The 15,444-nt window shown below is 39.4% G+C and overlaps 1 protein-coding gene across 3 annotated transcripts in view; it reads left to right on the forward strand.

Annotated features, from left to right (window-relative positions):
• MICAL2 (microtubule associated monooxygenase, calponin and LIM domain containing 2) overlaps positions 1–15,444 on the forward strand; it is a 218,849-nt gene that overhangs the window by 116,805 nt on the left and 86,600 nt on the right. For 2 of the 3 annotated variants that reach the window (XM_059722688.1, XM_019476858.2), the window contains one exon: positions 137–236. In XM_059722688.1, the coding sequence (XP_059578671.1) occupies positions 137–236 (100 nt within the window). Of the gene's footprint in view, positions 1–136; positions 5,012–15,444 lie in introns of those variants that run through there. The other variant, XM_059722687.1, reaches the window with a different exon arrangement.

Here is a 15,444-nt window from a genome sequence, read left to right on the forward strand (position 1 = left end):
TTATCTTACAGCACCACAAGATTCAGAATCAACTTGTCCCTAACTTGGAAACTGTGACAAAATTTTAAATGCACTGTATGTTCTTTTTTAAACACATTTAGTCTCTGTTTAATTTTTTCGGAATGTTCTTTTTAAGGAGGATGCGGAAATGTGGATGAAAGAGGAATCCAAGCCCCCAGAAACCACCACAGAAAGCACTTTAACTACTGTTAGCAGTCCAGAAGACAGGCCTCCAGGTATCATGACTTCCTTCTTTAGGAAAACTCTAAGCTGGCCCCTTAGGGTGACAAGGGATCTGCTTGACATTCCAAGACGTCTGTCTAACTGGATGCATGGTTTTCTGCACGCTACCAATCTTCATTTCAGGGACAATGCATACAACTATACCTATTTGTATGAACTTTTGAGCCTTGGTGTGCCATTTCTCTGTGCGCTTCTAGAGGTACTTACTAATATGTACCAGGAAGCAAATCTATCACTTGAAACTGTTCTTGACTGGGTGAAAAAGTTCTTTAGGGCTTAAGTTCTTCTCAGATGTCTTGCTAAGCAGTGCCTTTCAGATTTCCAAAATTAATAGCCTTGCATTATTTTTTTTTCAACTTAACGTGTGCTTTAAATGAACAAAGGGCTCCTTTTGATAAACTAGGTGCAATCAAAATTCTCAATTAAAAATATGTACTGTAAAATAAAGGTATCATGAAGTCAGTGTCCAGACACATTTCCAGAAAGTGCGGACTAAATGAAGGATATTTTATAGACTAATGTGGAGAGTTTTTTTTTTTTTCCCTCTCCACTTGTGACCAGCCATTTTTCTGGGTTTACATTTTATAATTTTGTTTTAAAGACAGAGAAAGAACTGGTTCTTTCAGACATTTCAGGATTGTAGTGACAAATGACTGGGTTTTGAAACCTGAATATGGCACACCCCCTTTCTCTTGCTTTGGTCTTTGCTTTGGGTTACATGGTTTACTACTTGCATGAATACGTTCTGAGAAATATTTTTAGTGTATACAATGCACCTACTCTTAGTCATGCCTTTTTTATTTATTCCTTGTGGTGCCCTTTGTCAACACTGGGTATTTTCTGTAATCCTGCTTTATTTAAAACTAAAATAAATTTGAAGAGCAAATACTAGTTGAGTGAAGAATTAATTGAACTTGTCAGATTAAAGAAACATATACTGTAGTTTAGCCATTATTTATTCCCAGAGTTAAGAGTTTTTGTTCATTTGGGGATGGATGCAAGCAGCATTGGTTTATTAACAAATCCCCCTCCTCCCCTGCCTGCCAAAGTCAGTATATTCTACTCAGATTTTTTTTAAAAGCCATATTTAAGTAATATAGCAATACTTATAAATTAATATTTAAAAAGTGATATTTTGTTAATCACAAAATCATAACATTGTATCAGCTTTGAAGAAAGGTTCTTGTGATGTATCCCAGTATGGGGTACCTTAGCCAAAGTACTTCACTAGATTGTCTAAGGCTACATAATGGCAATTAGTTAAAAAAAAAAACAGCAAAAAAACAGTTCCTCAGGCTCTGACTACTGTTGTCTCCCAGTCTTTAGCCAATGTCCTACGCACATTCCCTGCTTCTGAACTACTTACGTTAAGTATCTGGTGGAAGCACATAGACAAATATCCTAATAATTTAGAGTATCTGCAACCTTTATCTCTTGTAAAGAGAGATTTTATTTATGCAACAGGGAACATTTTTACGTTCAGTTGGTACAAAACAAATCTTGGAGAGGAGTCACCTGCCAGTGTTGTTAGCTTGGCTGTCTTCTGAGTTCACAGTCGCTTTGGTTTGAATATATATTGTAAAGACCAATTGAAGTTTTCAGTTTTGCTTAGCCTTAAAAAGAAATGCACATTTGAGAGAGCCAAAAAACCCCAATCTGTTGGTAAATGGAAACAGATTTTCTGTAGAAAACTTTGTTCTTATTTTTTAAATGCAGAAAATGAAACTTTGTAACATTCTAAATTATAAGAGTTCTTGAGGCTTTTGGGTTATGTGTGTTTTGTAAAAGCTTGTACACAGGATGTGAATGAATGTTTTCAAGAATGGTTTGCAAATGCAAACATAGCATGGCATATATTTGAGATAAATTGCCATTTATGCACACACATGTATTCAGTGAATATCTGCTAGACTATTGACAGGACACGGCGGCACTTACAGTACTTGGTAAGCATCTACATGAATAGAGAAAAATGTGTCTGTACCTCTCTAGTGTATTTTAAACACTGTACTGTGGAATATTGCTATATCTTGATTCTTTGCTAATATAATTGCTTCATTAAAAAAAAGGGCTGGGGGCAACCTTACAATTTGACTGACTGTACTGCTCCTGCAGCACTAGATTATGTCAAGAAATACTTTTTCTGATCTTATAGAACATTGATTTTTTTTATTTCAGTGGCCGCATCTACACGAGACACTGACTGTGTAGTTGTTACTGCACAGTCATTTGGTACTTGCATACACAAGTACTAAATGACTGCACAGTAACCAGCATTACTGCTCAGTAGTGTCCCTGAACAGCTTTTTGGTGATGCTGACTACGCAGCAGCTCATTACTACTGCACAGTAGCATTGCATCACGCTTTGTGCCATGCGATGTTACTGTGGTGAGCTCCAGCAGTCAGTATCTTGTATAGATATGGCCAGTTGTTCTCAAACATTCGGATAGAATATTTTTTCTCCTAAGATTTTTACAGTCATGCTTATCAAATAAAGGAGATTTTTAGTCTCAGTAGAGTGAGCATAATGGAAGTCTTAATGAAGAATTTTGTAGCCAGAAGTTTGAAAATCTGTGATATGCCATGAATTTGAAGAAAATGAACTTTGCTAGTAGAAAATAAAACAATCCTTGTTGGTTGCTCATAGGTTAATTAATTCAGGGCAAACGTGCGCAATTAAAAACTTTTGCAGACTGCTTTGAATTGCATGGAATACTTTCAGTGACATCCCACTGTGCTTCATATTATAAAGTCTCACATTGGTAATAATGTAAAGGATATAATAATGTTTAATCCTTAGCCTTAAAAGTCTACTACTAAGGTTCAGCACTGTTCCTCTTTGTTAATGGATTTAAAAGGCAATGCTCATGAATTAATGAAGAAATGCTATTTCATTGTATATGATTATTCAACTTTACTATACCTTTCTGCGCCTGATAATATTTCTGAGTATATCCTATAATCAAACTGAATTTCCTTCTTCTTTTTTTTTTTTTACTCTTCTTCCAATCTTCCATGTTGCTTTTAGTTAATTTCAACATTCCAGTGCTACACCCTCTCATTGGCTGAAACATTTCTGCTGTAAGGTGATTGATTGCTTGCCAATTTTGAATTTTGTAACTAACACTTAATATTGTTTGTCATCAATGCATCATTTTCTGTTTTACACGTTTTTGGGGCAAACTGTGTGTCTGGTATATTAATGGATGAAAGCTTTAGCATGATCATTTAACCTATTGCATAATTCACAATTCAAAAAGTTTATTTTTCTTATCAGTCTGGAAAGAACTGTCTCTTTGCATGCATATCTTCTCATATTTCTGATTAATGTTAATTCAATAAGACCCTACTCCCTTTAAAGTACTGAAGGAAAGTATTAAAATATGCACTAGTTCAGGACCAGGACATGAAGAATCTCATAGCCAGTCCCTGTCCCTCTCAGTTTAGGGATTTGCTTCTGTTTCCACTGAACTCAGTGTTAAATGGGGACAGTAATGTTTATGTGGTTTCGTGTTGCACTTCTTAGACCTCTGGATGAAATGTGAATCAATTACTCAATATTCAGCTAGATAAAAGTTAAAGCACCTGGAAGGAAATAAAGCAATAAAAATTCCAATACCAGAAAATAAAGATTCCTTTGGGCAGGTGCTGCTTATTTTCAAGAAAATTATATATTTTTTAATATTGTACTGTCAGACTTATTTAACTGGAGAGTTTGATTCAAACTGTTTGTACTAAGATCAGCTCTAACTATGCCCATTAGTAACTTCGGGTGTTGTTTGATGAATTGGTAACAGATTTGTCTTGCTGCATGATGAGTTACCCTGTTCCATGCAAGGGAACGGCTTGTGAGAGCTTTTTTTTATACGTGCCATGAATAATTGAATTAAATGAAAGGCAAGATTAATCCCCATGAGAACCTTGGGCCTGCATGTGGATCCACTTGCATGGAACCCTACACTCGTAAGTTTCACTTGAAATTGTTGTCCATGTGGCAAGTCCGATTAAATAAGCAGGCCCTTTGCCAGTTCATGGAAAGCTCTCTCAAGAAGACTTGTAAGGAGGTTGCAAGCCTCCCTTGCTGAAATGCTCCTTTCTGCATGCCATCCTGAGAGTAAGCAAGGGGAATGCAGGATCAGATGCACAAGCTCATGACCTTCCCCCTGCTACCTGTGTGCTGATATTACTAAATTAATGACATTTCAATGAGCTGGTATCCTAAACCTCTTAAGAGAACTAATTTCTCTTAAAACAAAAACAGTCAGCCCACCTGCCCATCACCTTTAATTAGAAAAGAAAGCAAGAACTTTCTACATTACAATTTTAAGCATCATTTGCTGGACCAGAAGGGAAGGACAAGTGTTTTATATAAAAGTTTAGAATTCAGATTTTTATTTTATTTTTTGTTTTTACTAAACTCTGCATGTACCAGCAAAATGAGGTTTGTGAAGTAAAGGTCACTCATTTCAAATTGCTTTCCATTGCTGTGTTTCTTTAACTTCTGTTGCAGAGTCTTCATATATTCAAAGAATGCCAGCAAGGATTCTGTCATTCTCTTCCTTTAACCTTCTGCTTCTTCTTTTTGCTTCCTGATCTTAACTGATTGATTTATTACTGTTGTTGTTATTATTAACTAGTTCTTTTTTTTAAAAAGTCTGTATTTGAATTGTCACTTGGAAAGTCTGTATTTTGCACACAGTGAAAGTTGTTTAGTTTTATTTATGGCATTTGCTGTAAATGAAAATAAATGTAGTTCTTTATAAACTTCATTGTATCATCTCTTCCTTTTTAAAAACTGATTCTTCTAAAGACACAAACTGAATGGCAGCTATTCAGATTCATTTTCCATGTTCTGCTTCTGTTGGATGCTGAAATGATTGCATTGATTCAAAGTAATTTAATTTTAATGGGAGCAATTCCCCTCCCCCCCCCAAAAAAAAAGAAAAAAAAAAAGAAAAAAAGGAAAAAGGCTTTGGATTAGGATTCTGATCAAATTCTCATTAACAGCTGCACCTGTTCTTCTACTCGGTCATGACATTTCACAGTATAGCTACAAAAGTTGAATGTTATTGGATAATGATATTTTAAAGCATCTCACATGTTCAGGGAAATCCAAGTCTTTGCCAAAGTCTGATACATGTCTTTTAGACTTACCGTAAGTCTGTACTGCTGGCAGTAAAAGTTACTGTGTGTTCAGATTAACATCTGTAAAGTAATTGCTTTGTAGAACATTATGTAAAAGATGCTATTTCATTCAAATGTGCATTAATGGAGCCTGATTTATCTAAAACTTGGAGAAAAATGAAACCAATTATATTGGGCATATTTTACCAGTACATTTGTTGTGGAGATTTCAGCCTATGCCGGTACTGATTTTATACAGAGCAAATTTATTATAATCTGCCTTATTTTTAAAATAATGCTAGAACACCTATTGCAAACTGAATAGTAGCTATACAAATTTCTTTTATGTGTTCTCTTCTGTTTAATTCTGTCATATTTTAGCAATTTAGACTGATTGATACAACGGGACTCTTTTATTTGGGTTTTCAGAGGTGTTTGGATTGGGCTCTACTATTAGTATTTCACCATAAGTTGTCACGTCTGCTTCAGATCAGATTCCCAAGGATTCATTTTCCTTGGGAACGCTGTGGTAATGAGCTCAGGGATGGATAGAGCTGCAAACTCAGATGAAATTTTGCTCCTATTCTGTAATTTCCCTTGTTTCTCGCATATTCAATTTCATGTGGTAACAATGTTAAATCAGTTCTGCTACAGCAGCGGGGGGAAGGGGGCAAGTGTGCCACAAATTATCCCCACACCCTCCCCAAGTGCCACTCCAGTCACCTTCCCCTGCTGCTCTACTTTCTGCTCCCTGCCCTGTCTGCTGCTGTTCCACCTGCCCTCTTCCCAATCTGCCACGTGCCATGCAGAGACTGCCTGTGACATTTGTGGCACATGGGCTACACTATGGGTGTCCTTTTCAAGTGCTGTACTGCATTCAGGAAAAGCAGATAAAGTTTGTGAGCCAACCTTTAGCGTTTTGCAGAAAGAGATACTTATGCTTCAGTTTGCAAGCTCCAAAAATCTATTGGATGCTTAGCCACTTCAGGTCACACTGACTTAAAGTGTGTTAACAGTTTGCATTTGGATTTCTATACAAGACAGGTTTTCCCAAAACAAATCTCCTCATTCTCTTCCCTTCTCCTCCTCCTCATCTCTCCCTGCAGTTCTTAAGTTTGCCCCTACCTACAAAAACAGAGCAAAATTAATTAGTTAAAAAATAGATTTCTAACTTTAAAAAAAAATCTCTATAAAAGTTGCATAGAGAGTCTGTTCAACAGACTCCCGATACAGTTGCTTGGATAATGGAAATAAAAGCCATTTGTCAAGAGTTGGAAAATAAAATTGCCAAGGTGAACACAAAAAGTGTTTGTGCAATGAATTATTCAACCTTTCTGTCCCCCACCCTACTTTCCCAAAAGAGATGGGGCATGAATAAGGCTTCACTTCCCATCACATTGGAAGCTTGCCTAAGAGATGACAACTTGCACACTCAAATCAGAGTTCAATAAATCTCACATAAAATTATTAAGATTGGACAATATCTTTTTTTAAATGGACAAAGCTTTAGATTAGAACTAAATGGCCCTTCACATAAACTGAACTGAAGAGCTGTAATTGTTGCCAACTAATTTTGGACAGAAGCAATGGTATTAGTATGCCAAGATAGGCTATTGTGCTGTTTCCAGCCTGACCCCATTGAAGGAACCTGTCTTAGTGAAAATCACCGTGAATTAGAACTCTTTTAGGATTAAATTCTTGTTGTTTCTTTCTATTAATACTGCTAGAAAAAGAGGGTAGTAGTTACACATCTGTCTGAGCTTAACAACATTAATTCCAGACTTTTATCCCTTGCGAGTTCTCTCTGCTCTGACCATGTGACCAGACCTCACTGTAGAAGAGTGAATGCCTCTTCTTGCCTACGCTTTGAGGCATTTCCAAAAACCCCCAGGCTCTCTAAATCTCTTCCCACAACACATACCATTATAAACAGATGCACAAAACAATGATGCTTTTTTCTTCTGTATAAATTCTATAACAATGGTGTTTGTTTTTTGCTTTTTCTTTTACAAAAAATGCAGCAAACTTACTGATACGCCATTCTTGAATTATTACTAAGAACCCATCTAACAAACAAAGGTTCAGAACTGATGCTGTTGTTTCCTTCTTAAGTCTTTTCATTTTCTGTATTCTTTATTCTTTATTTTTAGTGGGTCACAAGCTGTACCAATGTTGATACATATCTTATTAGTATTCTAGGTTGATGGAGGTAAAATACACATCAGCCATGTCATTTTGAGGTGTGCTCACTCTTGCTTTTGTCTGTCCATCTCTATTTTAGTAAAAATTGTTTCTGCTCTCTCATCATAAAACCGTTTAAAATAATATCATTTTGTACCCCTTGAAATGCCAACGCAATTATACTTGGATCTCATAGTTACTGAGACAAGATTACTTGACTAAATACCCGTTAATGAAGCTGTGAGTTTTAGTGTTGCAATAAAAGGTAATTTCTTTTTGATTTTTGTGCTAACACATGATGCAAAGAATACTTGAAAGTTTTAGGCATGTGAAAAGGGAATTTGGTTTTAAACAAAGTCTTAAAATTGCCATGTTTACCTTATTAAGAATTCCAGCTTGACTTCAAAAGTCTAAACCTTTTTAATAAAATCTCTGAAACGGCTTTTTTTGTTTGCTCTGAACTGTTGAGCATGTCATGGTAATAAAAAATACAGCAAGGTAAAAGACAAAATATATATCCTGCATGAAGAGAATTTCATTAACACCAACTCCAAAGGTGATATTGTGGGTCTACATTTCCCCACATGACAAATAGGTTATTCTCTCTCAGTCCATCTACCCATCCATTAACGTGCAGTGCCTGCTGCACATTAAATTTAGTACTTGCAAAAGGAAGTACTGAATAAGTATGCAGTAGGCTGCCGTACTGCGTGTTAGAGCAATCACATGCTTTTTTCGTGATGATTAACGCACAGTAGACTAATATTACTGCACATTAGCATAATGGTATTTTTTTTGCTGTGACGTTGTAATGCAGTCAATCAGTCTACTGTGCGTTAAGCTTCTCATGTAGACAGGCCTACTGACTTTCATTTGCATGCTACCCCCAGATTCTCAAGCAATGCATTTATAAATATATTGAATTTCACGATTAATATTTATATTTTTTCAAAAGCATGACATGTTTGCAAAACACTTAATTTTGTATGAAAGATCATGTTGTTGAAGATCAGAAGATATTATGCATTAATGCATGATCCAAATATACAAATTAGCAATGTAAATATTTCTCCAGGCCACTTTCCTCCTCTTCATGAACTGTTAACATAATGAGAACAAAGGCTTTGATCTCATCTCATCAGGTGGTGGGCTCCAAACTCACTTTAAATGGCTGGAATTTCTGATATGTTCTTTTGAAATGTGAAATTACAAAGAAATTTGCATGTTGCTATAGTGAAGGACCCTTGAGCTTGGTGTTCTGACATTTCTCCAAATGTATTAGTTCATGTCTTTGTTTTACAGTTTTGCTGCTTTTAACATTTGTAAAATCACTGTTTTTGACACGGTAGACTATTTGTCACTTTCATGGCTTAAGAAATTGCTGTTCCATGCTGACTGTGTTTTAAGTACATGCATTAATATACCAGACTAACACAGGTTGCAGTGATTTCATTTTATGTAATTTTCTTTTAAAAATTAGGTTGTAATGTAGTAATTACTCTTTCTGAGTTTTTTCCCTCCATAAATATATAAACCTTATCTTCCTACATATTTTTCTAATCAATTTTCAATGAATGGCTTTTCCTGTTAGTAACGTGTTAAGTTTGTCTATTTTGTCTTAGTGTCTTCATGTTATCCAGCATGCAGTCACAATCATCTTCTTTACATCCTTTGTGTGCTTTCCTGTGTCCTAATTATGTGGTGTTATTATGTATCTGAATGTATAGATTTCTATGTATCAAAAGTAGGTAAGGTGTTGGGAGCAGAGGGAGAAGGTTGTGTTGTTTTTGTTGTTTTAAGTAACCTGCTGCAAAAAACTTGTATTGATTCATGTGTGTGCTTTCACAAGAACAGGAAATAATGCCCCCTTGACATGGTTTTATAGAAGGTGAAGCCGGAAGGCATGGTTATTCTCAGCCTTTACTCAGCGTTGCAGTGTAAGATGGAGTAATTGTTTAGATTAGGGGGAAGCGTGTGGCATACTCACCTGCCCCTCCCCACTATGTGGACATGGGCAAGAAGGAAAGCATAGTTGGGTCTTGGGTGGAAAGAGATCAGCTCCAACCTTTCCTACTTGCCAGCCAGAGTAGATAGCCAGGGTCATAGGTAGGAATGAGTGTCTCTGCAAGAAGGATGACCTTGCTTATTTCTATTCTCAAAACAAGGTGTGTCCCTATGGCAGATGGCAGCCCTCACAACGGGCAGGTGAAATGACTTGCTTGAGGTGCTACACAAAGCTGCTACAGAACTGAGAATCAAACCTAGTTGTCTGGAGTCTGTCCAGTGTCTGAACCACAAAACCTTCCTTTTCATTCCAATCCTGTTGCAGTTATTTGTTAGAGCAGTTCTATTCCTCACAGATCTGTCATTTAGCAAGTGGTGTTGGTCAGTAAAAAAATGCGGTGCATGTGGCAAAAATAGCCTTTTTGTGCTGCAAAAGGAGAAAAAAGATAATGTAACTGAGGTTGGGCTTGGAATCCTGCTGAGTGAAAAGGGCAGAGGCTTGAGGAATACTGCCATTTTTAAGTTGCCCTCTTTTATCTCTCTCTGAGATTCATCTGGTATCTGCAGGAGCCACTCAGGGAAATTTAAGGCAAATCAGCTAAAGATATGAAGACCCTGTGCACAAGATCAAGTATATGAAACCCTAGTGTACTTGATCTCGTTCAGAAATATTGTGACTTACCTTGCTGTAGCTTAATCCTTCTGAATAGGAGCATCTATCCAGATGGTTAACCTTCACACATTGATTTGCATTTGCGTTCAATTCTCATTAGCTTTCCTGCCTGACCCCATATAGATGAGCCTGAGCAGAAACTTGGGTTTGGTGTTCTGGTACTAGGAACTCTATTATGATTGCCCACTATTATAAGATTTTGTTTTTTTCATTAAGCACACCTAAAGATCTTGGTGAACACCAAGGTCTAGGGGAGCAGCTCTTCAGAAGGGCACCCTCAGGGAGGATGAGGACCAACAGGCACAAGGCAATTGAGGAAAAATTTAGGTTGGACATTAGGAAAAACTTATTTTCCGTAAGGGTATCTAGGATCTGGAACATACTCCCAGCAGAGGTGGTGCAGTCACCATCCTTGGAGGAGTTAGAGGAGGCTGAACAAGCACCGCATTAAGCTTGTGTGAGCCCAATAACCTCCTGCCCATGGCAGGGGTCCAGATTTGACAATCTTACAGGTCCGTTCTGGTCCCTTGATCCTATAAGGAAGGGAAGGGAATAGGTAGGAGGAACCAAAACATTTCCAATTCCAAATGTCATGCCTACATTGTAATAATTTCCATTCTTAGTCTCTGAAAACAAATCTGTTGCTGGATGTTATTTCAAATTCTATGAAGTTTTCTGGTTTGGGAGTAGAAACCAGTTGATGCATAGATTAACACATTAATGATTAACTGAATTCATAGATTCATAGATGCTAGGGTTGGAAGGGACATCAAAGGATCATCGAGTCCACCCCCTGCCAGTGGCAGCAAAAAGTGCTGAGATCATGTGACCCCAGCCAGGTGCTTGTCCAGTGTGCTCTTGAAGACTCGCAAGGTAGGGGAGAGCACTACTTTCCTTGGAAGCCCATTCCAGATTCTGGCAACCCTAACTGTGAAGATCTTTCTGATGTCCAACCTAAATCTACTGTCCATCAGTTTGTGTCCATTGTTTCTGGTTATTCCAAGGGGTGCTCTGTTTACCAGAGCATTTCCTATTCCTTGCTCCCGCCCCTCCCCCCCCCCGGTGAATTTGTATAGTGCCACAAGATACCCCCTCAGCCTTCTCTTGTAGAGGCTGAAAAGGTTCAAGTCTCTTAGCCTTTCTTCATAAGGCCTTCCCTGTAGGCATCTAACCATATGAGTGGCCCTCTTCTGGACCCTCTCAAGATTGTCCACATCCTTCTTGAATTGCGGTGCCCAGAATTGGATGCAGTACTCAAGCTGTGGCCTGACCAGTGCCACATGGAGCGGGAGCATCACCCCGCTGGACCTGTTCGTGATGCACCTACTAATGCATGACAAAGTGTGGTTAGCTCTACTAATTACTTCGTCACATTGGCGACTCGTATTCATCTTGGAGTTGACAATGACTCTGAGATCTCTTTCCGCCGCTGTGCTGCTGAGAAGGTGTGCTGCCCCCAGCCTATCGGTGTGCTGGCGATTCCCTCTCCCTAGGTGCAGCACCTTGTACTTGTCCTTGTTGAACTGCAACCTATTGTTCTCTGCCCACTTCTCTAACCTGTCCAGGTTCACCTGGATTCGGTTTCTTCCCAGCAGTGTGTTTGCTTCATCCCATAGTTGTGTGTCATCGGCGAATTTGGACAGAGTGCTTCCCATGCCCTCATCCAGGTTGCTGATGAAGATATTGAACAGCACTGGCCCAAGGACAAATCCTTGGAGGACCCCACTGCCCACATCTTTCAAGGTCGATACCAACCCATCCACCATCACTCTCTGGGTATGACTCTTAAGCCAATTTGCCATCCACATGACTGTATAGTCATCTATGGCACAGCCGTACAATTTGTTTATAAGAATAGGATGGGATACTGTATCAAAGGCCTTCTTAAAGTCCAAGTAGATGACATCTACCTCAACTCCTGCATCTAAGCTTTTAGTGACCTGGTCATAAAAAGAAACAAGGTTAGTCAGGCAGGATCAACCTGCTATGAATCTGTGCCGGTTGCTCTTCAGCTTTATATTGCCCACTGGACTCCTACAAATGTGATAATTTTTTCAAGGGTTTTCCCAAGGATAGAGGTGAGACTGACTGGCCTATAGTTACCCGGATCCTCCTTCCTCCCCTTCTTGAAAATAGGGACCACTTTAGCTCTTTTCCAATCCTCTGGGACTTCACCGGACTACTTAATCACACCTTAAGTGACCACCCATTTAGTCAATTAATGGCATGATAAAAAGAGGAATAAGCTACAAAGTTATTCCACAAAATATGTGTCATAACTTTATAGCTGCTTTCTATCACACCATTAGTTGGCCAGGGACCCCTGTGGCTGGGAGCCCCATCAGCTGATTGCAGCTCTCAGCTAGGGGGGTCTATGCGCACACCTGAACCTGGGAGCTCCCAGCCTCAGGGGCACATCACACACCACTGTGGTTGGGCAACCAGCTACTATGATCTCCCAGTTGCAAGGATACATGGGATACCCCCATGGGTGGGAGCCCAATCAGCTTAGGGTGGTCCCAGCCTCAGAAGCTTGCTTCTTGTCAGTGGAGGGGGAGCCTGGGATTGGGCTCCTCCTGCCCCAGCAATAAGGCATGATGGGGCTCGCTTCACAGTTCCACAGTCACACCCCCTGCCATACCACACATGCATGGCAGGAGGTATGATTGTGTGGATCATGCATTAGATGCCATTGTGCCTTTACCTCCAAGTGTAGAGGGGCCCAAAAAGACATTTGGTCATTTTGGGTCTGCTCTTCAGCAATCTTAAAATTGTGTTATTTTTATAGGCCAGACACATGCACTGAGGGAGTGTCTTCAGTACAGAGTTACCTTGAGCTACAGCTCAGGTGTTGGCTCTAAGCCCCTTTCCATCCATGAAGTAAATTCTAACCCAGCCATGAATATGTTAAAGATTATCAGGCATGCATGAAGATATAGGCCTGAGCTGGGGGTTCACTTCAGTCTGGACTGGCAACCTGCCTATTTTGCAATGAGACCACAGGCTAAGACAACCCTGGCACAGTTAGTTAGTTCTCTATTCCTGTCCCACAGTTTTTCTTGAGTTGTTTAGTCTTGTCTAACCCCATCCCTTGTTCTGCACTGCATTTCAACGTCATGCTTGCCTGAACCATTTCCACTGCATTTGTACTATGTGTTGCCTGTTTGCCAGAAGGCAACACCTGTCTCCCGGAAAAAGCTGTGGTTTGATATCTGTAAGAGGAAACGGAGGAAATGGAATGTACTTAGTGTGACGTCTTTAGGCTTATTCAATAGGGAAAAAAATTTGGATAGACAGAAAAGTCAGTTGGATGGGCTATGGTTCATTGATCCAGATTTCCTGGATTAATAACTAGGAATAACGGCCACAAGTTGTTCGAGAGTAGGTTCAGGCTGGACATCAGGAGGCACTACTTCACAGTCAGGGCAGCTAGGATCTGGAACCAACTTCCAAGGGAAGCGGTGCTCACTCCTACCTTGGGGGTCTTCAAAAAGAGGCTGGACAATCACCTAGGCGAGGTCATTTGATCCCAGCATCCTTTCCTGCTCATGGCAGGGGGTCGGACTTGATGATCTGCTCAGGTGCCTTACGACCCTACCAACTATGAAACTATAATGAATAATTCTTGAGAGTTACATATCATCTCTTCACCATAGACAGGAAATAACTATATGCTAGGTGAGGGAGAATATAGCCTGATAGGCTTGTGTTGGCTAGCCCATGCTAACTTTGCAGTGAAGGCATACTCACAGAATGAGAAAGTAAAGAGCAAAGACATTAAATGAAACTTCTGTCTGTTTCTTGCAATTTAGTAGCCTGAAGTTCACAGATATAGTACATAGCATAATGCCCATTAGCCTAGCAGGTAACTCTTTAGAAAGCTAAAACACAAAAATGAAGCTTACAATAAGTGTAAACCTGGACAAATAACTAAGAAGGAGTATAAGAGTATTGCTTGGGCATGCAAGGATAAAATCAGGAAGGCCAATGTGCAACTGGAGTTGCAGCTAGCAAGGGACATGAAGGGTAACAAGAAGGGTTTCTATAAATATGTTAGCAACAAGAGGAAGGTCAGGGAAAGTGTGGGTCCCTTACTGAATTGGGGAGGCAACCTAGTGACAGAGGATGCAGAAAAGGCTGAAGTACTCGATGCCTTTCTCACTTCAGTCTTCACAGGCAAGGTCAGCTCCCAGACTACTGCATCTGGCATGCACAGTTTGGGGAGGAGGTGAGCAGCCAACAGTGGTGCAAGGTTAGGGACTATTTAGAAAAGTGGGAGAGAGTCCAGCAGAGAACAAAATGGTTAGGGGCTGGAGCACATGACTTCTGAAGAGAGGCTGAGGGAACTGGGCTTATTTAATTTGGAGAAGACAGAGAGGGGATTTAATAGTAGACTTCAACTACCTGACAGGAGTGCAAAGAGGATGGAGTTAGACTGTTCTCAGTGGTGGCAGATGACAGAACAAGGAGCAATGGTCTCACATTGCAGCAAGGGAAGTTTAGGTGGGATATTAGGAAGAACTTTCTCACTAGGAGGGTAGGAAGGCACAGGAGCATTTTACCCAAGAGAGGTGTCCTTGGAGGTTTTCAAGACCTGGCTAGACAAAGCCTTAGCTGGGATGATCTAACTGGAGATGGTCTTGCTTTGAGCAGGGGGTTGGACTAGAGATGACCTTCCTTCCAACCCCAATTTTCTATGATCTGAGGATTCAACGATTCTCACTCTGTCCATGTTCTCAGTTGCCAACCTGTCAGCTATTTGCAATTCAGAGCCATTCCTTCTTTCATTAGCTTCTTGTGCATGTTGTGATGTCAACTGTTTCTTCTGGGTGGTATTATCAATAATAATAATAATAATTAATTGTATACGATTGGTTACTAAATAGAATGCATTACTGTGATAAAATCAAAATCATACCCTCACTTGTACTCCCTACAATAACAGCACTTATTTTTTTAGTTCCTTTCACTCCAAAATTTCAAAATCCTTAAAGAAAGGTGGGAAGAGACATAAGTTTTACACCTATAGCAATATAAGTGAAGCTAAACCATTTAATTTTAACCCCATTTCATTCAGTAATGAAGTTACAGTGGTTTAGCTCACCTGTACCACTGTTGGAGCAGAGAAATGTAAAAGATGCATCTTAACAGCCAATGTGTTTCCCAAGTTTGTTTATCCCCTGTAAAGCAGTGGAAATTTATGTCTGTCTACCGCCAA

The sequence above is a fragment of the Alligator mississippiensis genome, chromosome 2, assembly GCF_030867095.1.
Source record: "Alligator mississippiensis isolate rAllMis1 chromosome 2, rAllMis1, whole genome shotgun sequence".
Lineage (NCBI taxonomy): Eukaryota > Metazoa > Chordata > Crocodylia > Alligatoridae > Alligator > Alligator mississippiensis.